The sequence below is a fragment of the Molothrus ater genome, chromosome 5, assembly GCF_012460135.2.
Source record: "Molothrus ater isolate BHLD 08-10-18 breed brown headed cowbird chromosome 5, BPBGC_Mater_1.1, whole genome shotgun sequence".
Classification (NCBI taxonomy): domain Eukaryota; kingdom Metazoa; phylum Chordata; class Aves; order Passeriformes; family Icteridae; genus Molothrus; species Molothrus ater.
The window spans coordinates 50,371,232-50,398,275 of NC_050482.2; the positions used below are offsets into that span (position 1 = coordinate 50,371,232).

The 27,044-nt window shown below is 43.4% G+C and overlaps 2 protein-coding genes across 2 annotated transcripts; one reads left to right on the plus strand and one right to left on the minus strand.

Moving 5' to 3' along the window:
* On the plus strand, positions 1 to 19,692 carry DDX17 (DEAD-box helicase 17). The gene is made up of 13 exons (XM_036401541.2): positions 1 to 326; positions 4,366 to 4,516; positions 6,482 to 6,581; positions 6,720 to 6,853; positions 7,448 to 7,513; positions 7,817 to 7,958; positions 9,528 to 9,688; positions 9,777 to 9,949; positions 10,271 to 10,381; positions 10,838 to 10,899; positions 11,374 to 11,433; positions 15,660 to 15,899; positions 16,560 to 19,692. Exons 1-13 carry the CDS (start codon positions 283 to 285, stop codon positions 17,081 to 17,083), a joined length of 1,968 nt encoding a protein of 655 aa, XP_036257434.1. The 5' UTR covers positions 1 to 282; the 3' UTR covers positions 17,084 to 19,692.
* KDELR3 (KDEL endoplasmic reticulum protein retention receptor 3) lies at positions 19,691 to 26,130 on the minus strand. Its single transcript, XM_036401542.1, has 5 exons — positions 25,735 to 26,130; positions 24,674 to 24,774; positions 24,008 to 24,166; positions 23,427 to 23,679; positions 19,691 to 20,497 (listed from the first exon to the last, which is right to left on the minus strand). The coding sequence occupies exons 1-5, from the start codon at positions 25,823 to 25,825 to the stop codon at positions 20,457 to 20,459; spliced, it is 645 nt and encodes a 214-aa protein (XP_036257435.1). The 5' UTR covers positions 25,826 to 26,130; the 3' UTR covers positions 19,691 to 20,456.
* Positions 26,131 to 27,044: the final 914 nt, after the last annotated feature.

The window sequence follows — 27,044 nt, forward strand, 5'->3', positions numbered from 1 at the left end:
ATTTTGTGCCGGGAGCGCGGAGGAAGAAGACGCTGGTGTCTCCACACTGCCCGGGCCCTGGAGCCGACCGAGAGCCCCGCCGTTCCGGCCGCTGATGCCCAGCGGGTCTCGGACCCACTGACCACCTCTTCTCCTTTTGTGTCCCAGCAAAGAGGCGAGGTGGCGCAAAGCGAGGCCTCCGAGGCGCAGCCGCCCCTGGCTGGACCCTCTCCCCGTACCCCCAGCCCCTCGCCGTCCCCACGGCCGGCGTTCCGCTGCCTCTCACCCACCCCTCCGGGGGCGATGAGAGGCTTCGGGGACCGGGGCCGCGACCGAGACCGCGGCGGGTAAGGGGGAGGGGGGGTCGGCGCGGCGGGGGGGCGGTGGGGAAGCCGAACGCTTGCGTTGTGGGGCGGGGGAAGGCCGCGGGGTTGGGGGGCGTGTGTTGGAGTGGCGGTATTGGGGGAGCCATAATCCCATCTGTGGAGATTTCCCCCCATAGATTCTCGTGTGGGGGCGGGGGTAGTTGGAGGCTTATCGGTTCCCAAGGCGGGGTGGCGGGTTTTGGGTGTTTTGTGGGGTTTTTAATTTTTTTTTTTATTTAGCTTTTGCACCGTTCATGTGTAACTAATTCTGAGCCTTGCGTGAAATTTTAAGGCCTGCATCCACCCTGCCCCCTTAATTTTTTTCTACCAGCCTCTTTATTTACCCCGCGAGATCCGTGGCACCCTCCCCCCTGCCAGCCACGGAGGTCTCGGTGGCCCTGGCAGGGCTCGTTGTCCTTCTGTCTGCCCTTCTGGTTGTCATTGCTCCTTCTGGACTTACTGGAAAGATGGCAGTGGGGGGAAGATCTCTCTCAGCTGCGCTCCCAGGCTTGCCGTGATAGGAAATGGGATTGGAAACGCTGCCTTGCGGGGGACTTGGGCACTCGGGAGGGTGATCAGTGAACCGTGGTGCTGGACCACACTTGCCAAGCTTGCGTAGTGCTACAGAAATTGTTTGTCTGGTTCTGTAAAGGCCTAGTGCTTGATACTCTTGAATCTGTTATTTAAAGGAGGTTTGGCTTGCAAAAGGCTTTTGCAGGTTTGATTTGATGTGATTTTTTTCTTTCGACAATGACAGCAGTAAATACAGTGGCGTTATACTGCGTGACTAGATTGAGTCTCGAGGTTTTTAAGTGTTGAAAGTAATAATGCTTTTGTGCCAGGCCTTTTTAAAGAGAAAGTTAAAACTAATTTCTGAGAGTGGCATTTTCAGATCATGAGTAGCTCTCAAGGATTAGCAAAAAACATAGTGTGATTTCTGCTATATGGTAGGCTAGATCTCAATTAAAGAGTCTTCTCTCCATTTTTTTTCCTTTTTTTTCTCCCCCACTTCATTTTCCTCTTGTTTTCCCTTGCCACTTGGAGATTAAGGAATATTTTGCTATACATTGCCATGCACTTTGACATTCAGTTTCTTGTCTGTGGAGGGAGATAGTTGTGTCATTGCTTTATCTTACACCCACATTTAACATTCTGAAATTAAAAGATACTTTCATTTTTTTTTTCACAGAGAGGAGGGTTCTGGTGTTTTTCTGCTAAGAGATTTCCAGCTCAGTTTAACACAAGGACATTGGAGTAAGCGCTTTGGCAAGTCTGAGATAAATCAGACCACAGCTGGTTTTGGAGTTTAGTGAGTGAGTTTGAGTATGCAGATTTATATACAGTTACTTAAAAGAGCACCGGCCAAAGCGTTGCCACAACACTTGATGTGCCTTAAAATTAGTGTTATTTCATTTTCTGTAAAGTCTTTAATTATAGTGGATGCTTCTCTTTTAGATCAGGGTTTTGATGAGTAAAAAGAGTGCCCACATGCTTCTTTGTGAAGTTTGTGGACATTTGCATGATTTTTTTTTTTTTTTTTTTTTTTGCATATTACCCTGGAAGCTTTAGTGCATTCAATTTGCTACATACATCCTTTTAAGGTGTGAAAATATTTGTAACCACTAACAACTATCTTACTTCATAAATAACCTGTGTAAAATATTGGGCCACCCAGTGTGCTGCTGGTTCAGCACCTTTTGAAACTTTATCACCACTTCTTTTGTAGTCTAATCACATAAAAGGGTTCTAGTTTTCTCTTTCAGGAACAAGCTGTAGGTGACTTCTTAGGATGGAAAATTATTATGTTTTGCTCTGGAATGTATCAGATTTACTCAGTTCTGTCCCAGAAGTGATGGCACCAGTAATATTAGGGAAGAATATTTTGAGCCAGCCTGAATTTACCTTTGAAAAGAAGGCTCTTGGCAAACCAGGGAAATAATAGATTGAAGTCAGTTTAATTGGAGTTGGAATCTCATTTTCCTTGGAGTCAGAATGTGAAGTGTCAGTTACTGCCAGTTTAGCAGCTGAACCCCCACAGAGGCAGCAGCATTCAAGGGCTGCTGTAGGGCTCCTTCCTCTCAGGTCAGTATCCAGGCAGATCGTGTGTAAGAGCGGAGAACTGAAACTATGTGCCTTCTGTGTAGTATATATCATTTTCTCCCTCTGGATAGCTTGGAGCAGGTATTCATAGTGCCCAGCTGTTGCAGTGTCCAGCCTTTCAGGCAGCCCCGTCCTTCCTATGTTTCCTTTTCTAAGGGAACTCATCAACCCTTTGAACCTCTGGTGGACTTGAGTGAGGTTATGGGTTTTGTAGGAACTGCTTGGGTACTGTCATTTTAGACATTTTGACCTCAGTTTAGCATGATAGGTTACAAGCATCATCACTAAAGGTGAATGTCCCTGTAAGTGAAAGTCTGTGTCTTTTTTTTCCTTTGTCCTGAAAGGAAGCATAATGCTTAAGTGCATTTTTGAAGTTGTGTTTCACAGTCTTTTTCATAAGAGAAAACTTGATGACTCTGCAAGCTCTCTAGAGGATCTGATAGACACACAGATGAGAAAATAATGGATATTTATAGGAAAAGGAAGAAGCCTAATGCACAGTTGCAACACAGCAAACATTTTAAAACTAACTTAGCAGGTTTTAAATTAAATTATATCTTCTTCCTGTTAAAATGTTGATTTGAGGTCTGTTTCTTTGGTCTCTTAGTCACTATAATTTATAGTTTCCATTGGGAAGTGATTTAAAGAACAAATGTACTTAATGTTTGAGCAGGTAGTGTTGTACTTAAGATAATTCAGAATTTTTTTTCAGCTGTTGTTTATTTTTTGGTAACTTTTCTACACCTTATTTCCTCCACAGGTTACTCTGTAACAATGTTGCTTAGAGATTTTTGTTGCTTTCAGTTTATTTCATTACCAGTTTTTTGTTTACTAGTGGACTACCTGGGTAGGGTGCAGACACTATGGTTTTGCTGTCTAAAAGTTGTTTGAAATGTCTCATGAATTCATGTTTTTGCATAAAGCTGTACCTTTAGGACAAAAATGGACTTGATAGCATTTTGAAAAGTTCTTTCTGCTGAGTTTGTAGGATATTGATGAAAGTGCTGTAACTTTTTTTTGAGGTGTGTTATTTTATAGTGCAATTCATGGTATTTACAGTAAATAAACATATGGTTTTTAGTTACTCTTACAGCTTACTGCCAGAAGCTCATGTTTTGACTATTTCGTTAGCCAGTCATTACAGTTAGTTCTTACCTTCTGAAATGTATATAGAATTAACTGGATAAAGAAAACTTAGAGAGAAAGAGCAATTACTTTTGAATTGTTCTGCTAGAACAGAATTTTTTTGTGAACATGAGCTTCTTACTCTCTTCAGTCTTCATCACAATGCATTTCAGAGAGGATATGATTTTTCTCAGGTTGTTTTGCAGTTTTTTTCCTGTTAGGCTGTGTTTTAAAAATAAGTTGTTTTTTTTTTTTTTAATGTTGATTACAGAATTACATGTAGATGGACTTGCAGGCTTGGCTAGGCTTGTTTACTTTCTATTCTTCAGCCTGCTGTTTTTCATTTGAGGCATGCTTCTTGATAGGAAGGGAAAGAAGATATGGAGGGGGAGATAGTGAAATAGCTGTCTAGTGTAAAACTAACCTTGAGAGACAGAGAAGGAATTTGCAAGGAGAGATTTTTCTCATCCCTTTTATGTAACCGTGTTGGAAGTGCGCTGTCAGTTTCAAGACAAATGCTATGGGTGTACAGCAGCCGTGTCCTAGAGGCAGGAGCTTTAAAGGGGGGATTTACAATAACATGGGTTTATGTTCAGAACCAACCCAAAGCAGGTTTATGTTATTTCAAGAAGTTTTACACCATCATACTGATTGAAGGGAGGTGACTTGCTAGAATATTGTGCTCATATGTCAGCTTGGGGAAAACACAAATGGTTACGAAAATTCCAGAATAATTCTAGAATAGTTTTTAAGTACTGGTAGTATTTTTTTAAGTAACTAACATTCACATTCACAGGTTTGGAGCAAGTCGTGGAGGTCCTCTCCCTCCAAAGAAATTTGGTAATCCAGGGGAACGTTTGCGTAAGAAAAAATGGGATTTAAATGAACTGCCCAAGTTTGAGAAGAATTTTTATGTGGAACATCCGGAAGTGGCCAGGCTTACTCCAGTAAGTGCTATGTTGTCTACAGCAGAAAATGTCACAAGCTGAAAAACTTGTCCTAGGAAGTCTGGGACAGCATGTAAAGTAGAGCTGACTCTTCATTAAGCTTGTTTGGCATGTGTACTCTGCTGGATACTGGTTCTAGTTGCCTTTACTATTTAACATTAGCAAAAGATATGCTTCTCTTCTTGGTTCCTTTTATATGAGATAGTTTATGTTTTGTCATTTGTAATGCGTCTTTTTTATAATGCTTGTCTGGTCTAGTGATTTGTCAGTGGAGATAAAACTTAGAGAATTACAGTCCTGGAGAAGCCCTGGAAAAATGTAAGATAATGAACTAAAAGTGACAAAAATACCTGAAAAAGGTTTGAAAGTAATATTTTGTCATAAGAGTAATTTGAGCTGAAAGAGGCCTTGGGGGCATCTCTAGTCTAATCCTCTGCTTAGAGCAGCACTAATGGTAGAACTAGAGCAGGTTGCTTAGTGCCTTGTCCTTTTGAGTTTGAATATCCCCAGAGATGAGGAGAATTTATATCCTCTCTGGGTGGCTGTCTCAGGGCTTAATGTTTCTCCTCTGAGATTTTGAACATCTTTCCTCTAGTGACCCATCAAGTAGTTAAAGTAGCAGTTAAAGGTCACTGTTAGCCCAATCTTTCCCAAGCTAAACAAATCCAGTGCTCCTCCCAGTATGTCTTCATATGGCCTGTAGTGTAGCCTCCAGCTTTCCCCCATAATTGGACATGCCTTGTTAAAACCATGTCCTTCTCACACAGGGGGCTCAAAGCCAGGTGCAGTACTCTGTGTTCACTCTGTAGATAAGAAATCTTCCTTTCCTACTGAACTTGAGTCTAGTCTTCTACTCTCTAGTGCAATGTATTTTTATAATTAGAAATTAAAGATTTTGTTCTTAACATGCGGCACCAGCAAACAAAATGTCATTATCTGATTGCATAGACTTACAAATTCTTGTGTGAAATATGGATATGGCATAAAGAAATTGAAAGGGGTATTAACTTCCTGAAGATACCACAACTTGAGCTACTGAACCATGGTTTGCATCAGCTGCTGTAGCTGCCTTTGGCTTAGCCAGCTAAAAGGATTTTCACGTTTTCCCCGGAAGTTATTTTCTTTTTTTCCCTTTTAATTCAAGCTCAAGGGATTCTCAGAAATACTGAATCTATTGCTTTGGATAAAGTGCATATTTGGTATTCATATGTCTCTATTGATTTCTAATAAGCATCACAATAAGGTCATGAATTGTCAGAAGAATGTTGCAAAGGGCAGTTGGATTTGCAAGATAACCTAGACAAAAATAAAACACTTTTTCTAATCCTGAAATTGTGCTTGTCTACACATTTCAGAAATATTACAAGAAGTTCCTTATAAGAGTGGTGAGGTCCTAGGGTATCATTTTGATGTCGTCAGAGCTTCTTTCATTATCTGAAACATTCCAAGCAACATTTGAGTTGCAAGTTATCCAGCAAGAACTCTGTATTTATCTGCCTCTGGAATGTGTTAATTGAAGGAGAAGGACTGCCTGGCCTTCTGTTCATGGTATATTAGGACCTATTTAGTTTGCTTAATTCTTAGCACTGTCACGTAAAGCATATTTCTTATCCTCTGTTTCTAATCATTTCTCAAGCTGTTGGTCATTTCTAGCTTCCGGAAAAAGTGCAATTTCTGAAAATATTCCTTTAACATACCTTTCATTTAGAAGGATTGGTTGTAAGAAGAGATTGACATTTGTCCTTCTAGGCTATGTAGAGAGCTCATACCTCTGAATATCAGAGAATCTGTACAATAACTCAGACTTTAAGTCTTTAGGAAAGCAGTCTTTTCTAGAACTCTGTTTGAATTTACTTCTCTAACAAAGCTGTTGTCCAGAGGTGAGAAGATAGATAGTAGTTAGAAACATGCACTTTAAGTCCCTGCTGATATCTGACTTTTTTTTTTTCTTTTTTTCATAAATAGTATGAAGTTGAAGAGTTGCGAAGGAAGAAGGAGATAACAATTCGGGGGATGGAGGGCTGCCCCAAGCCGGTGTTTGCCTTCCACCAGTGTAGCTTTCCGCGTAAGTAGTTTTGCCATCTTTAACATCATGAAGATTGCTCAGAAAATACCTAAACAGTTACTGATTCTGTTCTCTAAAAGGTTCTCCAAAACCTCAGTTATCCTTTAAAAAAATTTATTCTTTTCTTGAATTCTGAAGAGTATGTGATGGATGCCTTGATGGACCAGAACTTCACAGAGCCCACTCCGATTCAGTGCCAAGGCTTTCCACTAGCCCTCAGTGGCCGTGACATGGTGGGCATTGCACAGACCGGCTCTGGGAAGACACTAGCAGTGCGTACCTTTCCCTTTTATTTCTTCAGCTAGCTTTCCTGGTTACCTGGTAGAAATTACCTATGAGTTAGCTTTTGCCTTCCCAGTACTAGCAGTGGGATGATTACATTTTTAAAGCTTCTTGTATTGCATTATGGGGGACACTTGACTTTCAGCTCAGCTACAAGCTTGTTGTATTCACAGGTGTGTGTTTTGTGCATCTTCCTATTTGGTTGCTAAGTCAGTTCTCTTTGGTCTATGCTTACATTATGATTTAAAAAACAGGATGTTCTCTTTAGCACACTTGTTTTATAAACTACACAGGTTAAAATAAAAAATGGTTGAATTTAAGCACAGACATTAGTTTTAACTGCAGAGTTAAAAAGTATTTTTATCCTTTATGGAAAACATTGGCTAAGATAATCATTCTTATACTCAATTCTGCTAACTTACACTCCAAATTTAAGTGAGCCTTCCTTTCAGAGGTGCTGAGCAGCCAATTTTTGTGCTCATGCTGAAGTGGATGCAGCTCTGAAAATCTTCTCTTCTGCTTGATAAATGCAGGTATTTGGTTTTGCAGAATCACAAAAAAAATACTGTTTTCTTCTGTTTTAGTATTTGTTGCCTGCAATTGTTCACATCAACCACCAGCCATATTTGGAGAGGGGGGATGGCCCAATTGTAAGTGCTTGTTGATTCTCTTCCTTTTTGCATGTGTGGCCATGACATTGTTAATGAGATGGTGCTTTATTTAATTGATGTATTAGAATAGTAGTTTTTCCTATCCTGTTCCTATCAGAATAGGAATTTTTACTATCACAATGTGAGCATCCCACTCAGTTGAAATTCTGTGCAAATGCTGACGTTGTCTAAAGATGTTTAAATGTTTTAACTAATAAAGAGCAGATGGTCCAACTTTGCTTATGGTTTTATGTTAGGGATGTGGATGCAGCTTGACTCTTCCTGAATCATTTCCTTTTGCAGTGTCTGGTTCTGGCACCTACTAGAGAGTTGGCCCAGCAAGTGCAGCAGGTGGCTGATGATTATGGCAAATGTTCAAGGCTGAAGAGTACCTGCATATATGGAGGAGCACCCAAAGGCCCCCAGATCAGAGATTTAGAAAGAGGTAATTTTAAAACGGGTGCTTGCAGGAGGAGTGGTATTGTAAAGTCTCTGTAAAAATAAAACTTCTCAAAACCTGTCTGGAAGGGGGTGAGAGTGAATGAGTGCCTCATTTTCCAGTTACAGTGATAGTTCATGAGGTAGTTCTATTTGCTGTATAGTGACTTGGATATTAGATTTTCTTTTTGTTTGCTCTTTGAACATTCTACTTTTGAAGATCATCAGGGTGTAGAAAGGGAAAACTTCACAGAAAGAAAACAGGTTATTTTAAGGAAATGCAATACCAGCGTGTTTAAGGAAAGATTTTTTCTTAAAGCAGATTTCAAGTTTTCTGCCTATATTCATTCAAATAATCAAACTTTGTTTCTGAATATATAGATGCTTCTTTGGACAGCAGGAACAGTGAGTGGTTTTGCTTTGGTCACAGGTTTTGTTTGTAGTTTTTGTTGTTTGTTTTTTTTAAATTGTTCTTAAGCACTAAGCACTATGTACGCTGTAAGCAACCACTCTAATGTGGTAGTGCTTTAGTGATCCATAATTTCAAATTCAGCAATCTGATGGCTTTCATCTTCACCAGATATAAAATGTAATGGTGTTATGTGAAAAAATGGAAGAATTGTTATCAAGGCAGATACACAAACAGATCTATTCAAGAAATCAGAAAATTTGGCTTACCACTGCAGTTCACAGGGTCCTTATTGCAAACTGCAGTAGTGGGAGAAAAGCATGTATGGTGGAAGTCTGTGGGATATCTCTGTTCAAGAAAAGAGTTGCTTTCCAGCTCAAGCCCAGCATCTTCAGTGGCAGAGTCCAAGGTTTCATAAAGAATCCTTGGAAGGATCAGCGTGCTGGGTTTTTGCACACCTTTCTGGAGTGCTGTAAAATAGATATTCTGCGTAAGAAGAAAATCCTTTTCATGCCTCTTCCTGAAACTTAACCTTCTGTGGACATTTCAGTGACACTGGAATACTCACCTGTAAAATTTGGGAATTGGTGGAAACCAGGCCTTTCTTGTAAGGAGTGTGTAAATCACCCAATCTGGTGTTAGTTAGGAATATTTGAACTCTCTTCTTATCCCACAAATGTTGGTAAGACCGTTGTCTCTCACTGTTGGTGCATAATTGCTCAGTATTACAGTCCATGCTTTGGCTTTATATATTAAAAAAAAAAGTGAAGGTAATTTGACCCATACAGCAAGAAGAGCACTTCGTGTTTGAAAATGACATCTCTCTAGACTGTGTAAATCTGGATGAAGGTGGTTCAGGCTTGAGTAGAAGCTTACTTCATTTGTGATTTTTGAACAGCTCTTCACAGGTGTTCTCTGGTAGTAACCTTTTAGTTTCTGTACTGCATTTATTATTCTAATGGCACTGTAACAGTAATTTCAGAATGGAAAACATATTAAACAGAACTAGGGCTTCTACTGAAGTGACTCAGTCTTGGGTACGAATGAGGGTGGTGCTTTTTTTTTTTTTTAAACAATTTTGCTTTGGAAGGTGATTCATTCTGACTAAAAATACCAGTTGACATTCAAATGAAGAGCCTTACTCTTTTTCCTTATTCTCTTCTGAAGGTGTGGAGATCTGCATTGCTACACCAGGTCGCTTGATTGACTTCCTTGAGGCTGGGAAGACCAACCTTCGTCGCTGTACATATCTGGTGCTGGATGAAGCTGACAGAATGTTGGACATGGGATTTGAACCACAAATTCGTAAAATTGTTGACCAGATAAGAGTGCGTGATTCTTTTAGAGGGACAGTCTCCTTTGTTTTCCTGTTTGAAATCTAGTACTGTAAACAGATCTGTTTTCCCTTCTCCTTAGCCTGACCGCCAGACTCTGATGTGGAGTGCCACCTGGCCTAAAGAAGTGCGCCAGCTTGCTGAGGACTTCCTGCAGGACTATGTTCAGATCAACGTGGGAAACTTGGAGCTGAGTGCCAACCACAATATCCTGCAGATAGTGGATGTATGCATGGAAAGCGAGAAAGACCATAAGTAAGCTGGTGTTCCCACCATTTTGCTTTCTTTGGTTGTCCTTCAAAGTCTGCAATGCTTTGTAAGACTTCTAGGAATTCTAAATAGTGAAGTTACTTGTACTACTATTTAACCTTTGAGTGTTACAAAGTAAGTCAGTCCTGTAATTAACTGTTTTCTGGTGTATATTTTGACCATACCTCTGTAAACCAGCAGAAATTCTGTGTGATAGTGACTAACTTATATGGATGTATGTTGTGTATGTCCTCAATGTCTCTTGGGAGAGAGATCCTGTATTCTGGTATGTGTGGCTAAACATCTTGGCTCTCATGTCTGTTTTAGACTTATACAGCTGATGGAAGAAATCATGGCAGAGAAGGAAAACAAGACTATCATCTTTGTGGAGACAAAGAGGCGATGTGATGATCTCACTCGAAGGATGCGCAGAGATGGGTGATTAGCTTCTCCCCTTCCTCCACTTTTTTCCTAGTGGGAAACAAAAATTGTAATCAAAAGCAGTAAGATTTAAATGTTTACCATGCTCTTGTTGGGAGCAACCTTATCCATTATTTTCTGGGCTGAATTCAGTCATTGTTTATCAAAAGATTCCACTTCATCAAAGCATTAGTACAAGAGAAAGTGTTTCTAAGTGGTGCAGCTTTTTTAGTGTATCAGAATCCTGATATGCTGATGGAGACTGTGTCAATATAGCAAACGTGATTTTGTTTAAATGGTTGTTTATGTAGGTAGTGGGTTTACAGTACACATGCTGGGTGGCTAGAGGCCAAAGAACAAAATATTTCTCAAATCTTACAGTTTTTCCCTTTTAAACAAAATGCCAGTAAAGCTTCCTGTTTCCTTTAATGTATGTACTTTCTATCTATACTAATGTACATCTCTGTTTGGCAGTTGGCCAGCTATGTGTATCCATGGAGACAAGAGTCAGCCAGAAAGAGATTGGGTGCTTAATGGTGAGTCCATCATTGACAGGAGAATAACTTGGGCTGCTGTACTTAATTTACCTAGACATGTTTTTCTCTGGTGTGGATTTTTTTTTTTTTGGTGGAGGTTTTTTTTTTGGTTCATTGTTTTGTTTTGGATTTTTTTTTTTTGGTTGGGGTTTTTTGGTTTTTTAATCGGTTTGGTTTGTTTTGGTTTTTATCTCTAGACCAAATAGACACCTGTAAAAGGACTTCTCTTGCCTTTGTGCTCTTAATTTCAGTACTTGTTCCTTTTTTTGTTTGTTTTGATAAAACAAGTGGGAAAATTGCTTAACACAGCTGGATTTTGAAAAATCGGTGAGGCATTATATCCTGACTTGTGGGTGTTTCTGGAATTGACCCACCTTATCTATCTTCTGGAAAATGAGCATTTAATGTAAATCAAATTCAGGTAACTTTTATCATTTTGGAAAATCTTATTTCATAGCGTGCTTTGTTTTACAGAGTTTCGTTCTGGAAAGGCTCCTATCCTCATTGCTACCGACGTTGCATCTCGTGGGCTAGGTTTGTACACATAGACCACTCTTGCCTACTGCTGCATATTTTTCTTCTTTGGACTGAAAAACGTTTCTTAAAAAAAAAAAATTCAAAGCGTGATTTTCCCCCACATGTGAAATACGTTTTTTAACATTAATCTTTTTTTTTTCTTTCATATTCAAAGTCTCTTCCTGCTCCTAATGAACAGGCTTTGGTCTGCAGCAAGGCCTAGGCATGACCAATCGATCGCCAAGAGGGAGAAGAGACGTCCAATTATGCAACCCAACCCTTCCACCACACTCACTTCTTCCCCAAATCCAGCTTTTGTTGCTGGATGCTAGGGATGGATTGCTCTCAGTTCAGAGCGTGTCAGATAAAGTTCAAGTAGGAAGCTGTGGGAGAGCATTTCGACAGCAAATAGCGAATATTCTCCCTGTATGGCACACCACAGATTTGAACATACCAACCCCAGTGTACATGCATGTTTACCCTGCAGATGTATTCACATCTGAGAAAGCACTGCTCCAGATCTTTGCTCTTGACATGTAACCTTCCCTCCTCCTCTGTGTTCCTTCTAGGCAGGACCACTGAGATGATATATGGCCTTAAACATCTTGTTACCCAGATGTGTAATTGAATCAAAATCACACAGCTGTGTTCTGGTGGCATGAAAATGATCTGTCTGGATGCATCAGTTGTGCCCCCTTTTATAATAAGCATATTTGTGTTGTGAAACACCATGTGCTGAGCACAGTCCTTATGCATCTGCCCACCCTAGAAGAGGAGGATGGCTGCTGAAGTGCTCTGAGTTTAATAACAGATGTTGAATACTCTGCCCACCCTGAGTGTGGTAGACGATAAACTGCTTGAGAGTCAATGTCTCATTGTAGTAAATTCTAGACAAAATGACTGCAAATGGGTGGAGATTTAACTCAGAGAATCTAGTTTGTTAAAAGCCTCAGTTAGCTGAGCTCTCTTTGTATGCTGAAAGGGTGGCTGTGCTGTGCATCATACGGTCACTTTAATACAGGCAGACCATTAACAGACGTGGCAGCCTCTGTTCACACAACCTTCACCCCTCCTTCCCCTCCCCCCTCAAAAAATGTCCAGCACTTCCTCAGGAAGTGATTATATGGACTTCAGTCTCTGCCCTCTAGGGTCATGTCTGGACCTGTGCAGTTAGAGCTTGGGCCTGTTGGGAGAAGGGACTGAGGCCTGAAACCAGTTTATATGAAAGAGAGCTGCTTTGTCTAGCAGCGTTTTTTAAACAGGCTTGCTATGTGCTGGTAGCTTCTTTGTGCATCTTGCCTAGACATTTAAAACAGCCTCAACCCCCTCAAAAAAAAAATCAACAAAAACCAACACTCTCCCCCAAAACTACTCAATTGGATAACACTTCAGAAAACAGTCTCCTCACTTTCCATCGTCCACTTCACCCAAGCTAAGGGGGAAAGGTATCAGAGTCTGTTTCTTGTTACTGAACAACATCTCTACTTGTTTTGGGGCCCTGAGTTTGCTGCTTAAAGTAAGTCACTTAACTGGCAAACTTCTGGACGACTTCCTCCAAGATCCTGGAAAGTGAAGGCTTCTACCTAAATAACATAAAACAGGGGCGCGCGCCTTTTGGCTGAGTCACCAGGGCTTTCCCTCTTCCTAATGGAACATTGGTTTCAAAAAAGCTTCTTGCAGGTAAGTTCTGAGTCCCGTAATGACTTCTTTGTGATAATTCCCTGGAGTGAGGTCCTCTCTCTGCACTGATTTTTTTTTTTTTTTTACTTTTTTTTTTTTTTTTTTTTTTTTTTTTTTTTTTTTTTTTTTTGTTCAGTCTATTAAACTAAAAACATTGGATTTGTTTTGTTTGTTTAACAGAAGCTTTGATATCAGCTGCAGATAATTCTCAGTGCAGGGGTGGGGATACATCTACAATGATGGTCTAAACAGCTCTGTAGACTAGCATGTTTGCTAGTTTATATCTGTCCCGTTTAATAATTGGAGACTGTCTGTGCCATAGCGTGTTCTGATGGTCTGACAAAGGGAATGTTTCCCAGGTAGTTGTCAAAAATGATTTACAGTCTCCATTCCTGATCCTGCTACATTATTTTCTAAAAGTGCAGGAGGATTGCAAGTGTGCACAAACACTTTGGAGCACGCTAGACTGGAGAAGCTGAGTCTTGTGCACACTCTGGTCTTCAGCAAGCTGCGTGCTCTACCAGGACCACTTTCTAGTCTGGAAAACACCCTTGCATCTTCCTCTTCCTGCTGTCCCATTCTTTCTGCTCCTCCCCAGTCAAGTCAGTTCTGTCTGCATTGGCAGCTACAATTCCTTGTGCTTTCTGATGGGAAAGCACATCCTTGTATCCTCTCTGGTAATTCAAGTCACTTGCTACTGGATGTGCAATACGGGACTGGCTGAGGACCATGTAGCCTGGAGCTTGTCAGTCTAGCTAACACCCTGGCTGTGAAGATGCAATCTGTCACACGTACTCCTCTCTATTCTCCATTTTCCCTTTTTAAAAAAACTGTTGCATCAAGGACCCTAGCTGGAGACTCGCGCAGCCCCCTGTGAAACCTGCCTTCTCACTCCCTTTTTTTGGTGTGATTCAGGACTTTGGAGTCAGCAAAGACTGAGGAGCCCCCCCTTTGCTGTAATAAGAAACAGACATAAAGTCCCCCTCTTGTCACAACAACCCACAATGTTTTTATTTTTCCTACAACCCTTTTGAAATTGATGCAGTCTGGGCAATAGATGCAGTCTGACCCTTTGGATGTAATTTTTGTATCTTCATTTTTTTGACAATTGCCCCTAAGAGCCCCAAATAGGGGACAAAAAGCGTTGGAGGACCTGAAACTTTTACCTGAACCCAGGTTCTCCGGCGCTTCCCAACCAAAAGGGGCTACAGAGAAGCGTCTAAGCCAGTTCACAGAGCGAGCGTGTGTGGGGACTTCTCGCTGCCACGGACCCTTGATGCATGCTCCCCGCGCTCCAGTGGTCCCGTGTCAGAGGGCGGAGTTTTCGAAAGGAGGCCGCCAAAAATAAAAGGCAAAGAGACGGGATCGGCTGCAGCGGTTTCCCACAGGAGGAGGGAGTGTGCATCGGTCTGGTAACAAACAGAGAATGTTTCTCTCTTTAAAACAAAACAAAAAGAGGAAAGGAAATCACAAAAATCTGTGTTTTATCTTGGATATTTTCAGAATATTCTTGTTAAAATGCAGATTTTAAATTTTTTTTTTTATGAGCTGTTAGGGCTCTTACTGTAGAATGGTGCATTTGAAAATACTGTATAATACAGCAAATAGGTGCTCTTGGTACTTAAGGTGCTTTCACTGAAGCACTGCACTAACATTTACTTGGTTTCTGTCGCATAAGTTTACAAAGTCTTGTCTTAAAACACAATTCGAAACTCGTAAATTTTAAAACTGTTTTGCATACAAAGCCATTTTGATAATTTTATTTCCTGCTTCCATCTGAACTGGAAGTAGGGAATTGCTTGCGGAACTCAGATTGTCCAAATTGTGCAAGCTTGCCAGAACTGGACAGAGCAGCATAGAAATGTTAGTGCAATGCGTTCTAGTGATAACTACAAAGCTGAGTTAAGATACTTTAGGTCTGAATAATTTTTAATGAGTTGGCTGAATAAAACTAATGTAATTTGAATGCCTAAAGCTTTAGTTTAGGGGAGTTAGTTCACTGTATTTTATTAGTACTGTAAAAGTAAATATTTTTAAGACTGTCTTTTATTTCATGTTGCCGAGTGGAAGGTAAGTGATCTCATTACTGTTATTTTTTGTTAGACTTCTCCCAACAGAGTAAAAGCTTTACGGTGGCAGTTCTGCCCTTCCTCCACCCCAGTTTGCTCTGTCTGATGGTGACATTTTCACTTTACAGATTGTGTTAAAAAGAAATATGAAATTCAGTTAACTTATTCACAAACATCAGTGTCTTTGACACAAGAAGACAGAGAAATGCATTCCGGGGAGGATGACTTTGAGTGCAGGGCAAAGCTGCTTTAAAATTGCCATTCTTTTTCAGGACACTGACCTTTGTTCCTGATGATCTTAAATTTCAGTCTTGTACTCTTTTGGGATGAGTCTGTCTTGTATTTATTCCGTGCAATTACTAACTTTGTATTTTTTTTTCTTATTACTGTCACCTGCATTCGTGCTCCCCACCTTTCGTTGGCACGTCCTCTCTTCTTCTCCCCTTTCCTCAACCCCACCCTTTCACTGTGCTTCGCTCCTGGGCACTTCACAAGACGTGGAAGATGTTAAATTTGTGATAAACTACGACTATCCGAACAGCTCCGAAGATTATGTGCACCGTATTGGCCGTACCGCGCGTAGTACCAACAAAGGTACTGCCTACACCTTCTTCACACCCGGAAACCTGAAACAAGCCAGGGAGCTTATCAAAGTCTTGGAAGAAGCCAATCAAGCCATCAATCCAAAGCTGATGCAGCTTGTGGACCACAGAGGAGGAGGAGGTGGTGGTGGAGGTAATGGCACAAGGGAAAAGGGCTACACAGGGGATCCATTCCCCATTTTGAGGGAGGGAATGTTAAGAGGGTAGGGAAGTACTAAGTATAGGTCTGAGATAACACATTAGTAATAAAGCTGTTCTGTACTTTAGGTCCCAACACTTGATGTAGAATAGTACTTCTGTCCCAAGAGAGAGGCAGTCCCTGTTTTACCTTAGCTGTAGAATTTTTTTCTCTCATAAGGTCATCAGGGAGCTGATTTTGCTTGAAGTAATTACTTCCTCACGGCTCCTGCTAAAGACAGGCAACAAGGTGCACATCCAAAATTGAAATCAGTAAAGGAATACACTGAATTTCAGGAGCTGACACACTTTTTCTTCCCATTCCCTGAAGGAATAAGAAGTTTTCCTATACTTCCAAATTAGTCCTGAATGTCTTCTGTTTCTTTGTCTCCGAGCACATGCATAAAGAACCCTTGTTGTACTTCATGTTTACACCTTGAACAAAATAAGGAGGCCTGTACACAGCTGTGCAGAAAAGTTACAGTCAGTCAGAAGAAGGTGCTCCTTGGGAGCAAAATTGGAGATGTAGAAGGGGGAGAAAGGGTGGCCTAAGTGTACCAGAGATCATTGTTTAAGACTTGTTCACGGCACTAAATCTTAATGTATCCATCGCCAGGAGGTCGTTCTCGTTACCGAACGAGCAGTTCGGTAAACAACCCTAACCTGATGTACCAGGAAGAGTGTGACAGGAGGCTCCGGGGAGTGAAAGAGGGCCGCAGAGACTCAGGTGGCTTCAGAGACCGTGAGCGTGGTGAAAGTTTTGCCAACGGAGCCAACAAGACCTATGGCAGTGCCTACGGGAGCCCAAATTCTGCTTTTGGGGCAGCACAGAGCCAGTATGGTTACACTCAAGGGAGCTATGGAGCAGCTGCCTATGGCACGAGTGGCTATGGCACTGCAGAGTACAGTGCTAGTGGCTATGGTGCCAGCACCACAGCTGCCACGGCTGGGAGAACCTCACAGAGCACTACCCAACAGCAGTATGCAGGGATGGTGGGGCGCTCGGGCCAGCAGCCACAGCCGCTCATGTCACAACAGTTTCCGCAGCCCCCTGCCACTAACGTGATGGGCTATATGGGACAGACTGCCACCTACCAGTACCCGCCCCCTCCCCCGCCCCCGCCCCCCTCCCGCAAATGAAACCACCTGCTGGTGACCAGTGTAGACCTCTTACATTTAAAGGAACCTTTTCTTTCTCTTCTTTCCCATTGTGATGTCTCTCATGCAAGTTAGACTTAGAATTCACTATCCAAATCCCTTGAGCCTATCAAAAATGGCCCCCAGCCCACATTAATGACCCTGTCCTCTTTTTTTTTTTTCTTTTTTTTTTTAAGATATATGTATAGTTGACTGGAAATTTTATTATTTTTGTCTTGCATGTTGAGGAATTCGGAAATCTTATTTTTTCTAAAACAAAAGGGTATAAGGCAGATAGGTTCCAGCTGGATCATCTTGGTGTCTAAGGTTTGTGGGAAAATTTTCTTTTGAGGGAAAGAAGTTTCTATTCTGTAACACATTAACTTAATTTCAGGAAGTATAAAGAGAGATGGGAAACTCTGGGGGAGCCAAAAAGCACTTCATTTAAAATATAAATGCAAGAGAGAAATGCTCACTTCTCCTAATCTTTTTTTTTTTTTAATAGCTCACTAGTACTGCTTGTAGTCTTACTGTAGGTGACTTTCCATAGGAAAACTCTTCTCATTTGTCTGAGCTGGGTGGTGTTCAGAGTAAAGCCTTGGGTATATTATTGACAATTTCTGTAGCTCTGGAAGCTCCATTTTCTGCTACTGTAACAGCCTGCAGTAGGGAGCTTGGGTTTAGTGTCAGAGACCAAACCTGTCTTGCATTCACTACCTGAAAACCATCTACCCACAGTTGCTGTGTGTACCACTGCTGAAATGTTCAGCTAAGTAAGTTCTTTCCTTACAGTTGTTAAATTGCAGCATTGCAAATGCGTGGAGCCTGATCATCATTAAATTGGTTACTGCTCTCAAATTTCTGTTTGGTTTATTGAAAGAAGTCTTCCTTGAGAGCCTAGAAATTATGGAGAACTGAAATGATGAACAGTGTTATTTTGTTTGTCTGTCCTTCACAAACAAACTCCCTTTTGCCATGGGGAATGTTCTGAGTGCCGCTACGCTCGATAAAATGTGACAGAGTTTTCCACACTTAAATTTCAGAGGTTTGAATAGGGTGGGCTGGGGGAGGGCGGGGGGAGGAACGTAGGAGGAGATTGCCTGGGGTCTCCTTTTCATGAGGTAAGCGGTGAGCTGGTTAGTGCATCTTGATTCTGAAGCTTTGTTTCTTTTGTACCTTGCACTGACTATCACTTTCTCTGGCTTTTGAGTGCATTTCCCTGCTCCACTGGTCCCTTTGGGCTGAGCTCTTGCAGGTAGGTAGTATTTTAGACAATGTTAGAGAAGAGTGAAATTTTAGTACATACGTAAATAAAACTTGTTTATTTTACAGGCTAAGGTGGGTGTGAGGGGGGTTTCCCCCTTTAGTAAAGCATGTTGACTTGTTATTTCTAATACCAGACGGTTCAGAGACAGTAGATGATAACAGGAGTTGGCTGCTCTTGGTCTGATAAGATGACAAAAGGATGGATCCATCTCCTGGTTTGAGGCACGCTCTTTGCATTAGGAGAGTGCAGGGGGCTTGTGGGTTTCTTCTGTTGGCGTTCTTGCATATGGATGAACAAGGCAGCCCACTCCTTCTGTAGCAGAGTGGAACTTCTTATAGCCCTGAAAAAGAGCTTGCTTATACAGAAATTATTTCTTTTAACATTTAATTTCTTCCTAGAGTAAAATTTTGGGGGATGGATGCGCTTTTTTTTCTTTTTTTTTTTTTTTTTTTTTTGTGCAGTACACAGGTAGGTTGCTGACAGGGAGAAAGGAGATTCCTTCCAGAACCTCAGTTCCCTGGTTCCATTTTATATTTCCAGTGCATGGACAGGGAGTTCCTTTGCTTGTGTTAAGTGAAAGCCAGAAATATTTTGTTTATCCAGGCACTGACTGATAGGTCTTTGGCCTCCCTCGCAAGCAAATGTAGAGCTTTTTTTTTTGAGAGTAGAATGCAGAAATGCATTTGAGGGTTGTAGAAGTAGGACATCTCACTGACTGGCTTGAAAAAGGGTCTCTGGACTGCCAAAGCTGCCTTATAGTCCGTTATAGCTTTCACTTTTGGGGTGACTTGTGCATGTGTAAACATCAATGCCAAGTCTTGCAGTGCTTTGTTGCCATTGAGGTCAGCTGAAGTCCAGGTTCTCGGTTCAGTTCAGAGTGTCAACCGGACCGCTGAATGCACTGTGGCATGTGCTGCCCCTGTCCCACCGGGTGCTCTCTGCTCTGCTCCATATACCAGCTGGAGGGCCCTTGTTGATAAAGCAGTAGCCTCTAGTGTTGTTTGCATTGTTTTCAATCTGTAAAAAGTTTGTGGGGGTGTCAGATAATCTGAGCTGGGTGTCTCCTCCCCTCCCACTTCCTGAAGCAATTTACTGTTTGGATTTCTCTGAACAATGGAAGAGTTACTAGCTTTGTGTGGGATCAGCATCTTGTTTCACACACCTGCTGGTCTCTGAACACATTCCTGTTGTATTACTGAAGACTTGAATTGAGAGATTCATAGATCTGTGGTGTTGAGGCACAGGATACTAAGAGCTATGTTACTATTCTTAGTTGGTAAATGGTCCTTTTGATACCATCTTGTTTTCTTTTGTAGGTATAAATAAAAACACTGTTGTCAATAAACTGTGAACTTTGTCTTTATTTTTGGAATGTAAAGCTGTCTTTGCCCCTGTTCTTCCCAGGTCTTAGAAGTCAAATTCAAGGAGGTGGCAACACTTCTTGGCAACCTCCTGAACTGTAATTGAAATTGTCCCTGTTTGTAAAACATAAGGAAACTGAAAATAAGTGAGCAGGGAGGATGTTTGAATTCTTGTGGAATTAGAAGATTCCTGTTATTCAAAGGCAATGTGTTTTTCTTAAATGTTACAGGACCTGAATAGAGAGAGGGTCAGGCGGAACTAATTTTCAAGAGGGTGTTAGTTCATACAGAGTTAAAGTAACAGTTTGTAGCATCTGCTGTGTCAGACATGGCAACCTGTGAAATGGGTCAGTTAAGTTAGCACACTTTAATGAAGTGTGTTACATGTTCCCTTTACCATGGGCACTTACTGAAGGACTAGTGGGAGTGACATTTTCCCTTGTGCTGCCTCAGGGTCAGGGTGGAGGTGTGTTTTGAGAGTAGATGCTGGGAAGAGCTGGGAGAGAAGAAATTGCACTACTTCAATTTTGGCCAGTATTGGCCAGCACTAGCACCAAATTCAAGTGAGAAGAAATAAAACAATGGAGGGGAAGAGTCTGATGCATGAAAAGCATTCCAAGCACTGTCTTCCTGGCGTTGGGTTGAAACTCTGCTGAGCCATCCATTAGTCAAAAAGGGCCAGGGAAGGAAAGCTGTGATCTTAAACAGCTTTGTCTTTGGAATTTCTTGCGCTGCCTGTGGGATGTCTTCAAACAGGCATGGGAAGACTTAGCTTCTTTCCTTTTAGGACTGCAAAGAGAAAGACAAGGTAATGAGTAAATTTAATGAAATTAAACTGTTTTATTTCTTCCACAATTTTATGTTTTCTGACTTGCAATTTAGAGTGCGAGATAGTGGGGTGCTGGGTTTGCAGACTGCCAGTGGGACAGAACCACTATGAAATGCTGCTAAGAGGGAAAAGCACAACCTATTTATCCTCCTTTATGTTAAAGGAAAAGGTTCTTGTTTGACTTTCATGGTTACTTGTTCTCATGGGTGGACCATCTTAAACATTTTTCTCAATGATGTGCTGCTATTCCTAGGGCTTTCCTTTCCCTTTGATACAGAGCATGGCCTGAATCCGTGTCTGTGGCCAGATCCCTGCTGAGCCCCTCCCAGCCCATCTGAGCTGAACCTTGGGATGGCAGGGATGCCTCTGGGAAATGCCAGAGACCCCTAGGCTTAGAGGGGGTGGCTGGATTGGGGGCTGTCCTGGGTGTGCAATGGGCAGTGGTTGCAGAGTGGCCGTGCCTGGCACAGGGTGGTACCAGGGGTGGGCCCTGGGGCTGTGTCTCTTGGGTGCCAAAGGGCAGGGCTGTGATATGCTGAGGATGCACCACAAGGGAGGGCCTGATGGACCGGGTGAGGCTGGAGGAGCTGTGCCAGGGTGCAGAGCTGGAGGCCTTGTGAAGGTCAACAAAGCCAATGCATGTCCTGCCCTGGGGTGGAACAACCCCAGGCACCAGTTTGTGCTGGGGTCTGCCCAGCTGGAAAGCGGCTTTGCCAGAAAGGGCCTTGGTGTACTGGTGGACACCAAATTGAACACAAGCCATCAGTGTGCCCTTGTGGTGAAGCAAAGAGCCTCTGGAGCTGCATTGCCAGCAGCGTGAGCAAGGAGTTCTTCCTCTCCACTGACCCTTGGGAGGCTACAGCTGGAGTGGTGGGCTCAGCTCTGGGCTCAGCACAAGAGATGGGGAGTCAAGAAGGGCCCCAAGAGCATCTTGATGTAGGAGCACAGGCTGTGAGCTGAGGCTGTTCAGCATTGAGAAGGCTGAGGGGCACCTTACCCATGTGCACAAGTGTTGGATGGGAGGAATGGAGACAGCCCCAGACCCTGAGTGGTGCCTAGTGACAGAGCAATGGACAACGGGAAATTCCACTTAAACATCTGAAAATAGTATTTTATAGTGAGGGTGGCAGACAGTGGCACAGATTGCCCAGAGAGGCTTCACCCTGGAGATAGTCAAACTCTTACTGGACAAGACCCTGAAAAATGTGAGCAGGAGCATGGATTAGGTGATTTTCCCCCCTCCACCCTGACTGCCCACACCCCTGGCCATTCTGTGAAATACAAGCTCTTTGGGGAGCTGAAAGCCTCCTCAGGATATCTTTCATGTCCTTGTGTTAAACAGAAGGGAGCTCATCTAGTTTTGAAAACAAGATAAAAAGAAGAAGCTTTCTATAAAAATCCCTTTGCAGTGCTTTGGTATAGGCTCAGAAGTCTTACTAAATCCATTTCTTTATATAACACATTTTTGCTTTCTTTTTTCATCACTGCTGCCCTTTTTTCTGAGCTCTTCAGTGTTAGAAATGTTTTGAAAAGTTTCGTTTTTTTTGAAAGAATGTAAGAGGTGCAACCTACTAAAATATTGCTGGCTCTCATAAATGATTGCAAAGTATTTGCATGTCTTCAGACACCGTTTCTCTCCCATGATCATTTGTGTAAAAGAAACGAGCAAAAAAGCAATTCTTTTCCTGCTGTGATGTCCCATTTACAAATGTTTTTTCTTCTGCCTCCTGTATCACCTAAATTTTGCAGCTCTGCCACTAGCAGTGTGAGATTGGAAGCCAGCAGTTGTGTTTTTTCCCCCTTTTGTTCCACCATCACAGCTACAAAGGGTATGGATTTCTCACAAAATACAGGACACATGAATTGAGCGGAGCTAAAATGGGAATTCGTTTAGAAAAGGAAAAAAATAATGGAATTGACGTGGAGCACCTTGATGGCAGTTTTAGAAGGTATTTTTCTGGCTACAAAAATATTTAATGACAGAAGGAAGTCTTAATCTGCCAAGGCCAGCCACCTGCTCAGTGCTCCTGTCACCTTTCTATCAGCAGGTGTATTGCATGAAGCTACCAAATATCCATCCCTTGAAACTTCAAACAAGGGCCGCCATTACTGCTTTTGGCAGACTTGTTGGGGAAAGTGAAGAAGGGGGAAAACAGTTATCCCCTTGACTAATTTAATCTAATTCCATCCTTCTCAACAGAAAGATGTTTTGAAGTGTCCTTCAGCCTCGCAAACTGCAGCATATTCTATTGGGATTTATGCCCTTGGTGCACTTTTAAGCTCTGGTGGCCATTTACCAAAGCATGGCACTGAAATGGAAGGGGCATCTGATTTTGGAAGAGGAGTGTCTTGTCTGTGCAGGTGCCCATCTTCCTACAGAATCAGTTCTTCACAATCAAGAACTTGATCTTCTCTATTAAAGGAAAAGAAGGTTTAACAATATCTCCGTATGTCTGCAGTTGCTTTCTCAGGTACATTGTCTGCCTGCAGCTATTTTTTCCCCTTCAAAGTTTTTTTTTGGTTTTGGGTTGGTTTTTTTGGTTTTTTTTTGTTTTTTTTTTTTTTTTTTTTTGTGTGTGTGATTCATAATCTTTCAAAATATATGTAGAATTGAATGTACTTCAGTTGTTAACTTCCGAGGGGAGGTTAAACCAGGCTTAACTCTGGTTTAATTCTTGCTGTGTTTCACACACACACATCCAGAGCCTTGCGAGCAGTGGTGCCCACTCTCTGTCAATAGATACGTTTTCTAAACTGGACTTCAGGGGCACAATATGCACCACAAACCCAGCAAAAAAATAAAGTCCTGTAAGGATTAACACATGGCAAGCTGCAGCTCCACCCTGTACTGCAAGAATGAATGAACTTTTCAGTATTACAGCAACCTACCTTTGGTGACGTAGAGATAGAAGAAGTCGCAGTAGAAGATGGTTTGTACCACCCCGGAGACAACAGCGATCTGGTCGTAGAAATTCTCTGTGTGGTAGCGCCAGACCCAGTTGGCAATGTAGAGGGCACGGTAGAGGCCCAGGAAGAAAAGGTAGTGTGTCGTGATGGTCTCTGCTTCCCCTGTCTTGCTGATCATGAAGAGCTGAGGAAGGATAGCCACGGACTCCAGGTAGATGGAGAAGGTCCAGAGTATCTGTGAGTGCAAAATGAAGGCAGTGGGGAGTCAGTGCTGGTTAGTATGTGTTAAGACCTGAAGCTTTTCATTTGGCAAATCACTGATGTGTGAGGGGGATGAGTAGTGCTGCTGAAGTTGGGGAAAATGAGCTCGCTGTGCTGGGAGTGAGAGGAGACAGCACTGAGCTCCTCTTTAGATGGTACTGTCTTCAAGGCCTGCCAACTTTGCCTTTCCTGCCTGCTTTTGCTGTTAAAAATCTCGGCTATTCAACATGCTGCTCACTCTGCTGCCTGGTGTAAGGCTGCTGCTGCTTCCCTTCCCTTTTCCTGCCTCAGCTTTTCCTTACCTCCAAGGGGGTGAAGCTGTGGTTCTCCAGAAATGACAGGCCTGTGACAGGGACCAGCAGGAACTCGAGGCGGAAGGAGTCGTTCTCGCTGTCAAATGTTTTCCGGAATTTCACGTAGATCATATACACGGTGACATAGGCACAAATCAAAAAAATGACCTGTGGGAGAGAAGGGAGATGGCAAGACCTTACCTGCAATTGCACTTTCTGTGCTTAAAGAGAGGCTGGCTTTCCCAGACATCAAGATAGTGGTGAATGCTTTGGCTGTGTTGCCTTACAGATTGACTTCTGCTGGAGATATTCCAGTGGCCAGGTAAAGCTTGCTGCACCATGGGAATCTCACGTTTGAGTCCCTCTGGGGCACTCTTTGAAGAGGTTGGCTCGGTGGCAGCTTTATGTTAATGCTCCTGCTGTACAAGGACACCCAGGCTGGGTTCATGGCATCTTGTTCTGGTTTTAGTGGTACTAAATATGGCTCAGCTCACTCACTGACTATGGCAAGGGGGTTTTTTGGTCAATGGAGGGACAGTGGCACCAAAGGAAGCATCCTTATCCCATCCTGGCTGAAAAACTCACTGAAAAACTCAGTGACAGTGTACCCTCACCTCCCCAGGAAACCACAACAAGCTGAGGGGAACCTCTCCTGCTTCACTGCCCTCTCCTTACCTTCATCACAGTGTTATAGACAGAGATGAAATTCGTGAACAGGTCCAGGTAGCGGGTTGTGAAGACGAGGGCAAAAAGTATCTGGCTCTTCCCAGAGATTCCTGCGTGGCAGGGAGATGAAAGGAAAATAAAGCAGATGAAGGGAAGGGTCTGTGGGGTGGTGGCTTCCCCTTACGCCTCCTTTGGAAGCATTGATGTGTAAGTGTGTTGTTTTGTGAGCCAGGGCTGGTGTGTGGGTGCTGAGGTAGCTCCACCCCAGAGTGGCCAGAGTCTCCCAAGCAACAGGGCAAGCTCCTGCTGATGCCCCTGAGTGCTGCCTGTAGGAGCTGGTGCTCAGTGGGCACGTTCACCACTTCGGCCAGTTCAATCCTTGCTGTTGTCAAAAGGCCTTTCTCTTGCCTCCCTTCCCCCTTTGCCCGCCCACCTCAGCAGGGGACTGTGTGATGGGACATCTGCCACAGGAGGCAAGAGCTGCAGGAGCAGCCCCGGGGCACTGATGGAACTTGGCCACTGCTGGCAGAGAGATGCAGTCAGGCCCACCCACTCCTGTACCTGTGATAATGGCCACAGCCCCAGCAGCCCAGCCCCAAAATCTCATGAGAAGTGAACTATGAGCAAAACTCTCCTGCAGGAAGCTGCTGTCCTGATTTCCTCGCCCTGGGATGGGGCAGCCTCTGGCACCTGCCCACCACTGGCAGAACCTCCAACCTAAAGCAGCTTCCTCTCCAGGTTGTTGGTGTTGGTGCTGCCACAACCTCTTGCTCTCCTTTTCCACCTCACTCCAGCCTTGCCGCCCTCTTCTTTGCCTCACTGTCCTGAGACCAGCACCTGCCTGAGGCTGTGCGCCTTGCCACATCACATCCTTCCAGCACAGCCCTCTCCTGGCTGGAGAAGAGACCTCCCAGAGAAAGAGGATGACTTCCCTCTGAGAACCCAGGGGGGAGGGCTGCCAGTTCCTATGGGCTATCACTGGCCTTCCCAGCTCCCATTTTGTTATACCCTTCACCGAACTGCCCTCCGAGAAGGGCCACCCTCCTTCCCTGGGACATGGGAGCACTCACCAGCACAGGACTTGGACTTCACAATCTTCAGCAGGAGAATAATGATGGCCAACAAGTGGGAGACATCCCCCAGGATGCGGAAGATGTTCATGGTGCCGGGGGACTCCTCTGGGGTGGAGGGAGTGGGGCTCTTTCTGCAGGCAGGGAGGGCGAGGGCGGGAAGTTTTTCGCCGCCGAGCCTCGACTGAATGAAAGATTTCCTTCGGCTCAACTTTCCTTTTTCCCTGAGCACGGAGCCCTTCCTCCTCGTAGCACAAAGTTCAGTCTCCCCTGCCCCGTGGCTGCAGATGCCTTTCCCCTGCCAGGCGGATGTCTCCCTTGTTTACTTTTCCACTGAGGTGGATTCTCGCTCTCCCAGCCCAGGGCCTTCCTCTCTCTGCTTTGGGCTGAAGTTGGAGTTTGTCTCCCGGAGCGCTCTCCAGGCTGAGCAGCCCCGAAGCAGCGCTGGGTGACGGTGACGTGGCTCCTGGCTGGCCGGGGAGGAGAGAGAGGAGGAGGCAGAGGCGGGAATAACTGCGCTATTTTTCCCTTTCTCTTTTTTTTTCCATCCTCTTTTTTCTTCCCCTGCTTGTCTCAAGTTACACACGGAAGTGTGGTTAAAGGGGAAAAGGCAGAGGGAACAGGATTCCCATCCTCTGGCCTTGAGGACACACCCTCCGGCCAGAGGAGGGCCAGGCTTTCCAGGGATATTCGCCACGGGCGCAGTAACCTCTGTCCTGCTTCCATCGGCAGCCTTCTGCTCCCTGCCCTTCCCGGCCCCATCCCACCTGCAGCACCTTCTCACCAGTTCTCTGCCTTGGCTCCTGCAGCCAAAGAAGTGGAGAGATATTGGAATTATCCAGCCATTGATAAAGGCTCTTCCACAGCTGTTCATTGAAAGCCATTCCTGGTGTCTGCCCCACCAGGCATCCCTTCCTTCAGGTGCCCTGTCTGGAGCAGTGTGGATCCCTGAGCACAGAAAAGATCCTCCCAAGGGCTGGTTTGAAACAAACTTCACTGAAAATATTAATCCTGGATTCCTTCAAGAGGGTTACAAATAACATGGGGAATGTGTTGAGTGAAAGAAGCACGTGGTTGCTGCTGGTTTTATAGATTTCACAGAAAGGAGCTCTGCAGTGACTGTAAAAAGTTTTAATACATTTGAAAATATATTAAGCTGGGTGACCAGCTTGTGTTGGATGAACCTTGTCTCGGAGCAGCAGTTATGCAGGGAGTTCTCATGGCAGCAGCAGGGGGACCTCTGCATCAAGATCCACCAATTAGATAGTCAATATCTAATCACTAATTTAAGGTTGCTTTAGTACAACCTA

Excerpts from the sequence above, each read along its gene's own strand:
- DDX17 (XM_036401541.2), top strand. The coding sequence starts at position 283 with ATGAGAGGCTTCGGGGACCGGGGCCGCGACCGAGACCGCGGCGG. Across the intron at positions 327-4,365 it reads CGCGACCGAGACCGCGGCGG|GTTTGGAGCAAGTCGTGGAG; the intron begins GTAAGGGGGAGG and ends TCACATTCACAG. Across the intron at positions 11,434-15,659 it reads CGTTGCATCTCGTGGGCTAG|ACGTGGAAGATGTTAAATTT; the intron begins GTTTGTACACAT and ends GCACTTCACAAG.
- KDELR3 (XM_036401542.1), bottom strand. The coding sequence starts at position 25,825 with ATGAACATCTTCCGCATCCTGGGGGATGTCTCCCACTTGTTGGCCATC. Across the intron at positions 24,775-25,734 it reads GAAGTCCAAGTCCTGTGCTG|GAATCTCTGGGAAGAGCCAG; the intron begins GTGAGTGCTCCC and ends CCTGCCACGCAG. Across the intron at positions 23,680-24,007 it reads ACAGCTTCACCCCCTTGGAG|ATACTCTGGACCTTCTCCAT; the intron begins GTAAGGAAAAGC and ends TTGCACTCACAG.